A 14,770-nucleotide genomic window follows, 5' to 3' on the forward strand; every position below is an offset into this window, starting at 1 on the left:
GCATCATATATATTATTCATAATTGTTCATATATACATGGTTTTATAAGGTAATATATCAGCAGAATAATATTCACTGGCAAATTAAGAAATTTTACATTTGTATTTAACAGAATCCATATAGAAAATATCTTATAATTTTCATATTTATATTTTTAAAAAAATAATTAAATTGTTAAACAAAAAGTAGAGGAATGTTTACTGAGTAAAATTTGAATTTTAAATCATATTTCTAAGGAATGTAAAATAAAGAAGTATACGCATATTTCTTATTCAAATTATTGCATGTAATTCACGTGAAATATATCAATATATTATGGAAATTAAATCACTCTGGAAAACAATGTTCTCGTCAAACTGTTTTGCAGATTATTTGTAAAAAAAAATTGTAAACACATCAATTAAAATCACTTTAAATGCATGTAAATATACATGTACAATATTAATACACATGTAGGTTTTTTTTATCACATTGCTGTAAATAAAATATATCTTGTTGGTCCCAAGAGTAATGAAAGATCATCAATGTAGAAAATTAAAGCAATAAAATGAAGTTTTTATTCATATTGAAATGGTGGCTATAAGATGCATACTCCCTACCTTTCATCTCAAAAGGACTACAAAAAAAACTTTTCTTTGCCCACAAATAAGAAGACCAAAGGGGTCAAATTTCTACTAATGTTTTAAAGACGTTAACTTTCTACATCTTTTTACTAAGAAAAACAAACTAAATTGTCTAAATTCTAAGGTACCGGTATAAGAAAATGGATTTCTATCTTGCGAGTCAATATTGTTTGTGTATCTCCTGGATAAAAGTAAACTTTTAACAAATCTTTCTAAGCTATTCTTCGAAGAAAATTAAACATAAAATCTATACATGTAACTAAAATTCAGTGTAAGTCCATAATTTTTGCTAAAAGTGAAAAGATCGTAAATAACACACATTATAAACTCTGATTTAAAAATCAACATTATTCAAACAATTCTAGTACATATGATTGTACGTTCAATCAAAAACAAGAAAATACTCTAACAGTAATACTAAGGATCATTAACAATCAAGTTATAACTCTGTAAACTGATCTAACATCTCTTTAAAAAAAAATTGCAACTAAATATGTCATTGAAAACAAAAGAAACAAAGTAAATGCAGGAAAATTAAAAAAGTTCCTAATCCAAACAAAGTTACTAGTAACTTTGTTACTAATTAATAATAGTTACTAATTACTGGTAACTTTGTTACTTACCATAATTATGATAGGCATCTTAATAGTTAACGATAAGTTTCTGAATTCTGCTTTCTGAAGTCTGGTTTTCATTTCTTTTTTTATACAGTGAAAGGAAACTTGAGGCACCTTAATGGGAACTTTTTTTCAGTTTAAAAACTTTAGGCAGAAAAAAAGTTACGTTTTAAAACAACCAGGTTTGATTTAACGTACTCCATTGCAAATGTTTAACTCCTTACAGTTTGTAATTAAAACTTAAAAGGATAAACCTCACATCTAATAAAACATCACAAAAAGCATCGCTTCTCATCAGCAGGCAAACAGGAAATGGACGGTTTTATTGCAGATTCTAAGTTCTTGAACACATTGGACTACTCCTTGCGGTCTTGTAGGACTTTTAGGATTGCGGCACACTCTTCCTGTGCATATTTCACAGCAGCAGAAATCTCCTCTTGGACCTGAAAGGTAGAAGTTTCTTTATAAAGGATTACAGTTTAAAGTACTAAAAAGAAAAGTACTGGTAAGTAAAACATTTAAAACATTTTAAAAATTAAAATGCAATGTAAAAAAAGAGATTTAGACTTCTGATTCAATAAGATGAAGTAATCAATTCATTTTTTTGTACACCAAATTTTCAAAAGCAGTTCAGTGGTATTTGTTTTTAAGTACCACAGGACATATAGTTAACCCCAAAACATTTTTTAATTTTTCTTTCAAAGATTGCTAATACGAAATTAGATAAAATACTAAGACACTTTTGAACACTACATAATATAAATCATGTAGAATATTGACCATTTGAATATATTTATCAACATACAAAACATGTCCATCTAGTGAATATATCACTTATGCTAATCATATAATATACATTTTCAAACATGGTACTTGCCTGAGTTTTGAATTCTTGGTCCTTCAGGTCAGACAAGTTGGTGGTCACATTATAATATGTCCCCCAAACCGCAGTCTCCAGCATTCTTACTCCCACCTGAGAAATTAAACCAAGAAATTCATCCAATGCCATACAAAAAAAATTGCTTATTATAATTCACAGTACATCTGCATTTTGATGTTCCAGCAATAAGGGGGAGAAAAACAGTTTAGTTATAGTTTCAAAGACAAAGCCGCTGTAAGTAAAATCTTCTATTTCGATTAATCTTACTATCTTATTTAGAAAGGTATTCTCCTGAAAGCTTAAATAATTGAGTTATTTCCCTTCTCAAAAGAAACTTTATTGCCAAAGAAATATAACTCAAGCAATAAAGATGAAATGTCTGCCTACATGTGCCATGTTATAATTTAAACATGTTGACAGTTTTTGGTCAGAAACCATATAAAAAATTGCTGCCTACATGTTTGAGATTAATTCAATTCATTTACTAACTTTTGTTTGAAAGTTATGAGCCATTGAAAAATTTATATAAGGGAGACAACTCAATGTTACTGTTCAAAGGAAAAAATGAATAGATATCTTGAAACAAGTAAACTTTTTTAAAGGAAATAATAAAACAAGTGTCAATGAATTCAAATGCAAATGGGAATTACCTGGAGGTCAGATTTACAGTTAATGTTACAAACAGTAGATAACTCTTTAAGAGTTGGCCATAGTTGATTGGCAATTCTTGATACTGTCACAGGAACTTGTATGGCTGTCTGGATTCCTTCCTGCATGGCTAATTCTCGACTGGAATTGAAACAAAAGAACAGTAACGAACAAGTTTAAATAATTTCTTTTAAATAATATGAAAATTATTATATTTATCCTAATATTACACAATTTCCTTTTTTTTCATTTCACATTTTCTGAAAGGATTTTCTTGAAAAATTGTGAGAGAAAAAATTAGTCAAAATGGTAACTGATGAGCTTTTCGAAAGTTCCTATAATTAACAAATCTCAATTCTTAAAAGGAACTACAAAAAAGATATCTGTTTAATCTATAGGAATTTATAATGGACTTTGATTATTATCGTGTATTAGAAGGAACTTGATCAAACTGAATTATTCTAGCTAAATATCATAATAAGATTTGATACTACTGCTCCACTCATACTTACATCATTTGTTCTTCCTCTGTATCCTTAGGCAACTTCATTGCTAACTATTATGATTAATACAAGTTCATGGAATATTTTTGGTAAGTTATAACATGTACATCTTATAATCTAACTAAAGAGAAATTCTGATCATCAACATTCTTATATGATCATAATTTATCAAATTACTTTCAATCGTTTTATTCTCATGTATCTTAAGATGATGATGAAAATCTTAATAAAAGCAAAATTATACAACAAATAATTTTAAAGTCTAGAAAAGGTAAAAAATAAAATTGCTGTTTTGAGTTATAACAAAAGGACCTTCCTCCACTTACCATATATTCGCTGTATGCGGCAGCATCTGCGTCAACAAACTGCATCAGATCTTTCATGGCTTTATACAGCGGTGGAATCAACTCTCTCATCTTACTGTCCAGCTCGTAAAACTTCTTGTTTCCATAGGTCAGGAATCCCACCATGCTTCCCAAAGAAGCTCCCTGTTGATAATGTAATGTTTAATTTTTAAGGTTTTTCATCCATCTCAAATGAAAGATAACTCTGTACCATAAAAATTTTTTATGTTTCTAACATTACCAAAAAAAATTTTATTACCTAACTTGCAAATTATATCATTGGTTTATTAGGTAAACAAAGTTTCCAGTAAAATTCCTTATACAATTCCCTATTTTTAACAATAAAATGATTTTTTTTTTACTAGTTTCTATCCTTGGTCTAATATGTTAAAAAAGTTTCTACTTAGCTTCCTTAAATAATTTCCTTTATTTTTTTGAAAGTTCAGAAGAACAGAATTTTTTTATATAAAACACATGCACCTCCTTGGCAAAAATTACAAATGTTATGTTGATGTTGCTTGATTTTTAATAACTGTGTCAATTAACATCTCAATTAATCAATATAATGATTAGTAAAAGTGACAAAAAATGATGCTAATCATTTCAAAATCATGTTTCCCTCTCATAATGAGAGGCCATGTTGAACACTGAACCACTCACCAGGCTGGCTGCTAGTGCTGACACTGACCCTCCCCCAGGGGATGGTGACCTTGACCCCACAGTCATCACAAAGTCCCTGACATCCATTGACATAAGCGGTCCTCCATCAGGGCCATCAGATATCATATACCTATAAAGAGTAAGATATCAAATTAAGATATCAAAGTAAGATATCAAAGTATGATATCAAAGTAAGATATCAAAGTATGATATCAAAGTAAGATATCAAAGTAAGATATCAAAGTATGATATCAAAGTAAGATATCAAAGTAAGATATCGTAGTAAGATATCAAAGTAAGATATCAAAGTAAGATATCAAAGTATGATATCAAAGTATGATATCAAAGTAAGATATCAAAGTAAGATATCAAAGTAAGATATCGTATTAAGATATCAAAGTAAGATATCAAAGTAAGATATCAAAGTAAGATATCGTATTAAGATATCAAAGTAAGATATCAAAGTAAGATATCAAAGTATGATATCAAAGTATGATATCAAAGTATGATATCAAAGTAAGATATCAAAGTAAGATATCGTACCCCCAAAGTTGACATACTTATTAACATTATCAAAATTTCTAAGTTAACATATATACACTGTATAAAATTCAAGTGCAGATCTTAAGGGTGCTGACGGGGGTGAAGAAGGGGGGTCTCCCCATAAAATTTTAAAATTTCTTCAATTCACGCAGTAAAGTCATCTAATACAATATAAGATGGATGCTCATTTGTATATATTCTGTAGCTGTATATAATCAAAATATTTGACAAAAGACTTCATCTGTAGTACATGCACATAGGCAAAAGTTCATCGTTGGAACCCAACGGTTTTCTATCTGTCGCACTGCTTTTGGTTGAAAGCAGTGTAACGGATAGAAAACCAATGGGTTCCTACGATGGCAAAAGTTCAGAAAATTACTTTATTTGCAACTTTATGTATATGAAAAACATTGAAGATGACTTTATAAAGTTGTTCATTAGACCTAATACAACAGTTTGATTCAGAAAGAGATTTGATATTCTAGCTATCTGCTACTGGTAGTTCTCTACATATAAGTTTAGCTTTTTTAGTAATTTGTTTTTAGACTTATTATCTTTTTTTACCTCAAATATTATCTAAAATATATTCTATAAAGGAGGAAACTAGAGAGATTCTCAGATCTATAAAGTATTTGGAAAATGATTATCATAAGAATCTTTTTTTTTTTAATACATTTTTTATGAAAGGCCACACTTCATTTTTTTAATATGAGCAAGAATGTTAATATGTAAAAAAAAAAAAAAATAATAATAAAGCACAAATTAATTGACAGAACAAGATTTTGAGATCATTCAATTCTTCCTAGAATAGATGACTACCTCTCATATTTCTGGTAGTATTGTTCCTTGAAAACCAAAATTTACTGAAATTATAATCAGAGATTCGACATTATACTTTTTTTTACCTGTAATGATCAAAACAAAAAACTTTTTTCTTGGATCTTTTTAAACTTCAGCCATGTTTATGATTTTTTTCTCATTATTTTGATATTTCACATAAATTACATTAATAAGTGATTTTTATTAAAAACGTGATTTATAAAAATTATAGGTGATGATGCTACGTACTCAATAATCCTTTCCTTGGGGCTGAATGGCCCAAGAGAGTTTAATCCCAGTCTGTTGATTACCTACAAACAATACAAATAAAATCAAATACAGAATGTCAATTATCAATTATTACCCTTGATCAGATTACTACAATTGCTCCCTGGGTGTAGTGCATGGAGAATAACAGTACTGTTAGGTCTCCCTTTTTTATTTTTTGTAAAAGGGCAACAACTCTTTTTAAAGAAAGAAAAGAGAGGTAACTCTGATTACAAATCATTTCAGAGAACAACATTTTTATTCTCTTACTGGAATACATTTGTAACTTGCAACTAATTTTTATATGAGAAATTTAAAATTCAATGTTAACCAAGTATGGTGGTAACAGATTTTATGTATCAGGTAAACTACTGAGGATTTTCCACGAAAGCTTTACATGTATATAGATCCACCCACCAGTCTGAGTTTTTGATCCTCCTCTAGGATAAACAGGTTCTCTTTCTTCATGTAATAGTCTGCTGCCTGTAGAATCGCCTTCAGGGGAACCAGTCCAACAATTTGTGAGCCGCATACAGCTAGATTCAGGTCCTGCAAAATGTAGAGCACATAATTCGTTGACCATCTAGATGATGGATGAAGGATTTCAGGAATCTACTTTATATACTGTTATACCTCAACATCTAGAACATTAGTATCACAAATAACATGGGTAATCGTTTGTTGAAGCAAAACATTTTATATTCATTACTGTTATCTAACATTGAGTATCACTACTATTATGATGTACGTCATCAGATGGTCAATCGCAACAAATAGCTGTGTCTGATTTTTAAAATTAAAATAAGGAATTTTTTAAAACCACAGTTTCACAACCAGGCATCAATTACCAGTATTTCAAACGTTTCTAAAAACAGTTGAAACTATAATTTGAGCTTGATTTAACTAAAGGCATTTGTTGACAGATTTGAGCAGTTTAAAAGTAATTTTCCTAAGTTTTTTTTTTTAATTGTAAACAAGATCAAACAAACATACATTAAGTTTCATTTTTTTATTAAATTGAAATCTTGATGAAAAAACCTTTTGACTACCTCTGCATCTTTGAGCACCTCCTCGTAGACTTTGTGTATGGGGGTTTCGTCGTGGTCAGTGATGTTGACGGAGACCTGAGCCATGTTTGCCTCCTCCAGGTACCAACCTATAGCCTGGACATGCTTCAGTCTCCCGGGCTTAAATTTATTAAAAAAAAATAATAATCAAGAGATGATTTAGAAAATTTTATCATTAAGCCCTGTAAATCAAAATCATAATATTCTTTACCGTAAAATTTTTTAAATATATAATCTTTGTGAAATACAACTCTAAAAATCAAAATTTAATTTTCAAATTTTTATACTTTTGTAGGTTGATTCTCAGTTTCATCATTTTTACCAAAAATAGGAATTTCAAAATGAATTTGTAAAAGTAAATAATGAAAAAAAAAGATTTAAAAAAATTGCTTTATTGACAAAATATTAGAAAATATAAAAATCCAAACTAAATAGATTAATGAAAAAAAAAATTCAAATTCAAATATACATGTATATAAAGATAAAGTATGAATTCAAATTTTTTTATTTATCAACAACAGCATTGTGTTAATTGATTAAGCATGCCAAACAGACACACAAAATATTGTATTAATTATGCTGAAAGAGTGAGTGATTCAATTAATGATAAAACATGTGATATCTGGTGCTACTAATCTATTCTGGAAATATATAATACAATAGTAACATATTGTCATTGTCAACTCATACTAATAGTTAGATTACCATGTTTGCATAAAATACATCAATTTTTAATAGTTGATTTTTTTACAACCATGCATATACATGCACAAAAAAGACAGCGGTTTGAATTTTCTTAATTGGCAACGTAAAAGCTGTATTTTTATTGTTGCTGTAGATTCACTGAGAATGATGCATCTCTAGACAGAGGCCATTGTTGACTCCTCTCCCCCACCCCCCTACTGACCCGATTTACTCTACCGCCCTTCACCCCTAAACTTATATTTTGTTATATGATATGAATTATTATCATCTACATGCATGTACATCTACATGTAACTATGAGTGGTATATACTCTAAGTCATGTGACACCACAAATGGCCGACTCTATATATAGTTCTATGGCTAGCCTAATATAGTGTGCCGGGTTTGTTTAAAAGTAAGAACCTTTAAGTCCTATTTCATCACAGTCTTTCAAAAATATTTATTTTATTTCATAGCTCGAGATTACAACCAAAAGATCTAGCTTAGTACTCACTAAAAAAGAATTCATATTTATGCTATATTATCCGACCAAAATATTATAATATTACAGTTGGGATGAGACATTTGAAGAATATAATGATTTCTTTGGTAAATTCATGTGGATTAAATGGAGGTAGCAACATTGCAGAAAAAATACAGTTCCTACAGAGCTATGAATATTACAATCAATTTCCGTAAGAAGTATAGAGGGAGTTCTACTTGGTGGCTGTAAACATATATAATTTACAATAATATCTCATTTAGTCAATCCAGCATGATTTTTTTTTCATCTTGCAGCAAAATTAGTTTTACACACATTAGTTTCACACACATATTAATTAATGTTTAGTACCCACAAGATTACTAATTATCATGCCCATAACTGTATATATAACAACACCTTTAATGCAATGGGGTTTTTTTTTCTGAGTACAAAGACCAGAGTGTTTATAAATAGGGAGATTATGGTGTAATTCTAGGTCTACCTTATTGCAGAATAATATCCATCGCAAAAATGATTATATACAGTACTGTAAAGGTAATCTATATCCTCTTTTAATTAAAACTATGCTGTCTGTTTTAAAATTAACATACAAAAGGTTTTTAACATCTTCTATATATATATATATACATATGTATATTACCTGGTATTGCCATTTTGTCCCATAATGCTACAAGCATGATCAATAGTTTAATTTAAAACCCTTTATACAAAATGTGATTCACAAAGATAGGTCAGAGGCAAGCATCAAATTAACCAATTAAAGAATATGTCAAAGTTTTAGAGAATGGTGATTATATCATATTCCTTAAACTGCTTTATATTTAAATTTTATCCAATGAATTTTTAACATTATTTCTCCTTTTTTTCGAACATTTCATTCATTTATTTAATTCAATTACATGTATTTAAATTTTTAGCTTCTTTTAAAAAAAAGGAATTGCATCATTATTCTTACTAGATTTATTAAATTAGATTTAGATGAAAGTTTATTTGAAGCAAAGCATTATAAAATTTAAATTTCTTTTAAAAAAATGAAATCTCTTTTTCTTATTTTTTGTGAAGTTAAATTAAGAGTGAGGCGTCCAAATCTATATCACACGGCTACCTACCCCTTCCGCATCAAAACCTGTGCCATAACACTGCAAAATAGGGTTCAAAGTTCAACATAAATCTTAAGCTTACACATCTTTAATCAATAGTCATTATTTCATCCAAAAATAACATTTTAATCTTGTTAATAATAATTAATTAATATTTAAGAAATAAACAGCAATTTAAAAAGTTCACTGGGATCTGAACTTGGTTGGTCACATGATAAAATCCTGTGAAGCCTGAAGATTTGATCACATACTGGTCAACCAAGTTCATACCACGGTGAACTTTTTAACATTGCTGTTTATTACTTATATTTACGTTTGAGAATGGCAAATCGTTTAGAATCATTAATATAACAAAGTTTTTACATTTATAATAATTGCAACCATCAAGCAATAAACGTGTGCAGTTATTGTGATGTCATGAAAAAGAATTGAACGTTTTCGCTATTCAATAGGTTCATATAAGGAAGCATATTTGCAAAAATAAATATTTGTCTTTATTATCATGTTACAATATGTATTCATGTGCACTGCCTTCGATCTCTAAAACATATCAAAACAATTATATCGCAGAGGCTTTTAGAGACTATATATGGTTGCTATTAGGTTTTTGAAAGATAAGTATAATTTATTTCTGGTTACCACACAATTGCTTTTAAGTTTCAAAAGGATAATTTTTATGGATATACTAGCTAGTACAAAGTGTTCTTGGCAATATTATACAATGTACTTTCAAATAATTGAAAGTAGTTTATCTTATGAAAGCAAATGACAACCCCATGCAAATAATTTGTTAGTTGCATGAAAGATAAGTTATAAGTTTCTGTACAAATATGTACTTAGAAATGTGAAGTGCAAGTTAATTTAGTTGTTGAAGTAAAATATTGTCATTATAATAAATTGTCCCATGATGATTATGATATCATTATACGGTATGTATAGTTATCAAAATTAGTACCTTGCAATGTGCAGAAGTGTGTCATTATGACATTGAAATTATATAACAAGCTTATAGTCAGGGCCCATCCCTGACAGTTGTACAAGTTTAAAGACACTGGGGAAAAACTGTACCAATTAAACTTATGCCATGTGTGACTATTATAAATATCCTTAAAAGTCTTCTCTTTGTCATCTGTGCAAGAGTACACTCTTTATATCACAAATTTGAAGATAAAAATAAATAAATAAAAACCAGCAACTTCAACCTAGCTGCTGGCAAAATTATTGGAACAATGATTAATACATTTAACTGGACCGGGTTGCTCAGAACAATGGTTGTATTTAACCAGCGGTTAAAAGCCTTATCCAGAGATTAAATTTTGACCACTGGTTAAAATGTATTCTGTCTAGATACAGATATAAGCATCCAATTTGAAAAAGCTAATACATAAATTACACATTTACACCAAAGAAGTTTACAACATATCTATATCTATGCAAGTAACAATATTGCCCTCCCAGTCAATAAGGCTTATATTGACATTGTGGCCCTCACCTGCTCTTTGCCCCTGCCCTGCTCGCGGATGTTGAGGGCGATACGATGGGCCTGCTCCTTTGTTGACAGAACGTTGATGTTGTAGGCAATCAGGAAATTCCTAGCCCCTGTCACCGTAGCTCCCCAGTTTGGTACAAACTCTGGTAGTCCAAAGTCTGGTTTCCATTCTGGTTGTGACAGCTAAATAGGGTGAAAAATTCAATAAGAGCTATAATGTTTACAACAAAATAATTTTTATCAAATAATTGTACTAAAGTTTCACTTATCATGCTTATAGAATACCATCCCTCTACTTCCACTTTGGTACCTAACATTATCTGTTATATACTAGAAAAAAGTTATAACAAATGAATGATGAATTTGAATAAATTATATAAAAGAGCCCAAGGGCATTCAACTATGGAGAAACAAAAGAAAATTGCTCCCTGTATTACTATTGGGAGGGAGGGGGGAAATTACAAGTCCATCTCCCACTATCCCCATTTCTAATATCCATAAAGGTTACCTGTACATTTCAATTTAAATCATTCCTGCTTTTGTCGGGAACAGTGAGTATACTGTTTACGGGGTTATTTTCGCCCCATTTCATTTTTGCCCTTCAACACTTGCAAACGGTTTTGCCCTGTCATAAATTCGCCCAGACACGTTTGTGTATTAAAGAGGCAACTTGGAACATTGAAATTCACCCAGTCTTAAATTTGCCTGCATGCTGACAACGAGGGCGAAAATTAACAGGGGAAAATATTTCCCTGTATACAGTATATACATTTTCAAATTTGATTTGGGAGTGTTGTAATAATGATTAATTGTTCTGTTATTAACGTCTTGCATACCATTTACAGCTTTCTGAATATTTAGCTAACCGCACTAAACAGACGCTGATGCCATGATAATATAATTGTTTTTACCTTTTCCGGCAGTAATTCATATTCGCCTTGTCTTATGTACGGAAGTGACTTCCTGTCTGGGTTATCTGTTGCCTCAGCATACAAATACACTGAAATGATTATTATATGTACTTGAGAATCAGACTTCAAGTCTGAGTGACTTACTCAAGAATCAAGAAAATAGATTTATCCAAAGCAGTGTAGTGAAATTTTTACAGTAGCAACTGTTACAGTACTATGGAATCTTAAAATTGTGGGAGCTAATTTTTGCAGTTCGTCATTTTCTTACACCTTCTTGGGAGACGTCATCTTTTTGTGGATTTATTTGTATCATTAAAAATGTTTCATAATTTGTTGAGGATGTAAATTTGTGTGTGACTGAAGGAGACCCACATCAAATCCAGAAACATTGAGTTACCACTACAGTACTTCTAATAATTCCAAACACTTTGGGAATCACTTTAATATTCAGACTATTCTCTCCTAGCATTTTAATAGAAGTAATATTTAGTGTCCATTCACTTAAGATTAAATTATCAAGTTCCTACAGTATACTAGATCTTAATATATTAAACGCATATATTTACTAGAATAATTCAGTATAATTTAACCTGGGTTTTTTTTTTAATATCTGATCAGACTAATAACTATCTACGAAATATAACCTTTTTTTTTTATCTAATATACAGTATATACTATATACTGTTATATACTTTATGTATTACGGTATTGGTTGATCCAGATTTCCATTAATTAATGCAACCTATTTGTAAATATCAGATCAGTATTTAGTAACTTTCTAATCAATAACTTTTATTTTTATCCACACTATACTTTATGTATTATTAATTGATCCATATTTCCATCAATACAATCATCTTTTGATGATTTGTGATAGAGCATCACATCTATTCAAACAGATACCTGGAACTCCGAGCTCCATGGCGAGTTTCTCTCCGAACTCCTTGGCACATTCCACACACTCCTCCATACTGACGTTCTGGACTGGGATAAACGGACACACATCCAGGGCTCCCATTCTTGGATGCTCACCTACCAAAAAATTGGATACACACTTTGAAAGTTCAATGTTCATGCATTATTTACCCCTTTAGTTGAGCTTCAAGGTTAAAACTGCATGGCATTGCATTTGTATCTGTCTGAGAGTATTCTAGATACATTAAATAATTTTTTTATTCTATATCTCTAAATACAAATGATTTCAAAATAGAGAATCAATGGGTACATGTATCATAATGAAGATATGTATTTCATACCAATTCATTATTTCTTGAAAACGGGAATTTTTATTCCTAATATGTATATTTTTAAAGTGGTTGATGATGCAATTATAGATCTACGCTTCTCTCTCACTATAAGGTTCTCTCTCTCTCTCTCTCTCTCTCTCTCTCTCTCTCTCTCTCTCTCTCTCCAAGCTCCTATCTATTACTTGTTATCTCTCTCTCTCTCTCTCTCTCTCTCTCTCTCTCTCTCTCTCTCTCTCTCTCTCTCCTTAAACTTCTTTCTCTTTAGATATCATGGTTTTTCCAAACTTATGCTTATGGGCATGTTTTTCTCTTTCAAAGTCACTATTCTGAGTAGACCCTCTCTCTCTTTTGCTCCCAGAATCTCTCTCTCTCTCTCTCTCTCTCTCTCTCTCTCTCTCTCTCTCTCTCTCTCTCTCTCTCTCTACCTTTGTGCCTCCTCATATCGATGGCTTGATAGGCAACCCGTGCCCCATTGAGAGCCCCTTCTACAATGGCCTCTGGTGTACCCACAAATGTATAAACAGTGCGATGTGTGGAGGCCCCAGGGTCAACATCCAGTAAATTACATCCCTCTGTTGATGCTATTGCATTAGCAATGGCCTCAATTACCTGTAAGATAAATTAGCATTGTATATATTAGCATGGGAAGTGTGGCATTTTAATTAGAATGCCATGATAAAAACAGATAATTTTAAGCACTTGAGTGTTTGAAATTGTATAAAAGTAAGCCTAAAAATGTTATTGAGATTAAAGCTTAAGTTTTTAGTGAATGATTTTTTAAGTGCACGTGCAATGTACAGATCATTAATTCTTATATTGTATAATAAAAAAATAAGGTCAGTTGAGATTCTCAGATTTCAAGGACATTAATTGATTGATTGATTGATTGATTGATTGATTGAACACCTAATTTTTTCAGTTTGAAAATCTAGTTTATTTGATCCCTTTTTGAATCAAAAATAAAACATTAGCTGCCTGTCGCATCATATTTTAGTTTTGTATGAGAAACTTAATAATAATTTTCTTTGAACCCATAACTTATAAGAATACATGTCGAGAGAACATTCTAATATTTAATTCTAAAAAAAAAAATTGAAAATGTTTTTCTTTGTTTTTTTCCTTCTCCAAGTCTGACTGAGATACTAGCTCAGATATTGCGTTTGCACTAGGTAAATATGAACATAATACCTATCCTGCTGAGTCATCAAGAATGTTAAAGATCATAATGTATTTTGCACATGCATAATTTATCCCCTTATCTGAGGCTTTAATTATAGCTGCATGCGCATTACTAAATATAAACTTTTAATTATGTTTTTTGTTGCGACATCTTTGTAGACTCGTACATAAATTAACTTTTACTTGGGTTGCACGTGATTATTCAATAATTTTAAAGTTAATCTTGTAAATTATAGATATGTCAAATCTGACAACTGTCTCCATAGATGGAAACAGGACCTTTTGATTAGATAAAGATCCGTTATAATGGACAAGGAGATATCAAAATTGATAAAACCAAGAAAAATTAGAATGATTCTCTCAGTATGTAGACCGATTCATTGAGAACGCACGTACTTATGCAGACGATCCTGCAATCTACATGCACAATCACGCACTGTCCGCTATAGAAACTTACCTCCTTATTCCGACCTTCCGAAAAGTTCGGGACACATTCGATAATCCTGGGCATTGTTTTATTTTTCTCTGCCTCTCTAAATTCGTGGCAAATGAATTGCGTCGCGTAGATTATGTTGGAGAGTCTTATCTGTCTGTCGTCCGATAATACAATTTTCTCACACCTTGGAGCAGGTGCCCGATTTCCGGATTTTTACTGTGTGTTTTACGTCACAAAGCTTTGTGTT

At 30.6% G+C, this 14,770-nt stretch overlaps 1 protein-coding gene across 3 annotated transcripts; it reads right to left on the minus strand.

The window, feature by feature from the left end:
- Positions 1-235: 235 nt before the first annotated feature.
- LOC128162828 (formimidoyltransferase-cyclodeaminase-like) lies at positions 236-14,738 on the minus strand. Of its 3 annotated transcripts, XM_052826228.1 has the most exons (16): positions 14,545-14,738; positions 13,334-13,517; positions 12,565-12,693; positions 11,662-11,750; positions 10,754-10,933; positions 9,271-9,300; positions 8,802-8,828; positions 6,954-7,091; positions 6,322-6,453; positions 5,887-5,948; positions 4,276-4,405; positions 3,598-3,759; positions 3,281-3,324; positions 2,771-2,909; positions 2,118-2,213; positions 238-1,683 (listed from the first exon to the last, which is right to left on the minus strand). In XM_052826228.1, the coding sequence occupies exons 1-16, from the start codon at positions 14,596-14,598 to the stop codon at positions 1,597-1,599; spliced, it is 1,683 nt and encodes a 560-aa protein (XP_052682188.1). In that variant the 5' UTR covers positions 14,599-14,738; the 3' UTR covers positions 238-1,596. The 3 variants fall into 3 exon arrangements, with proteins under 3 accessions (XP_052682189.1, XP_052682190.1, XP_052682188.1); XM_052826229.1 differs by lacking the exon at positions 8,802-8,828 and having other exon boundaries at positions 236-1,683; XM_052826230.1 differs by lacking the exons at positions 8,802-8,828; positions 9,271-9,300 and having other exon boundaries at positions 237-1,683.
- Positions 14,739-14,770: the final 32 nt, after the last annotated feature.

The sequence above is a fragment of the Crassostrea angulata genome, chromosome 9, assembly GCF_025612915.1.
Source record: "Crassostrea angulata isolate pt1a10 chromosome 9, ASM2561291v2, whole genome shotgun sequence".
In the NCBI taxonomy this organism is placed as follows: Eukaryota; Metazoa; Mollusca; class Bivalvia; order Ostreida; family Ostreidae; genus Magallana; species Magallana angulata.

Coding starts and splice junctions, on each gene's coding strand:
- LOC128162828 (XM_052826228.1), bottom strand. CDS start 14,598: ATGCCCAGGATTATCGAATGTGTCCCGAACTTTTCGGAAGGTCGGAAT. Junction 7,092..8,801: donor GGACAAAATGGCAATACCAG/GTAATATACATA, acceptor AATAAATTTAAG/CCCGGGAGACTGAAGCATGT. Junction 4,406..5,886: donor CCCAAGGAAAGGATTATTGA/GTACGTAGCATC, acceptor TACTCTTTATAG/GTATATGATATCTGATGGCC.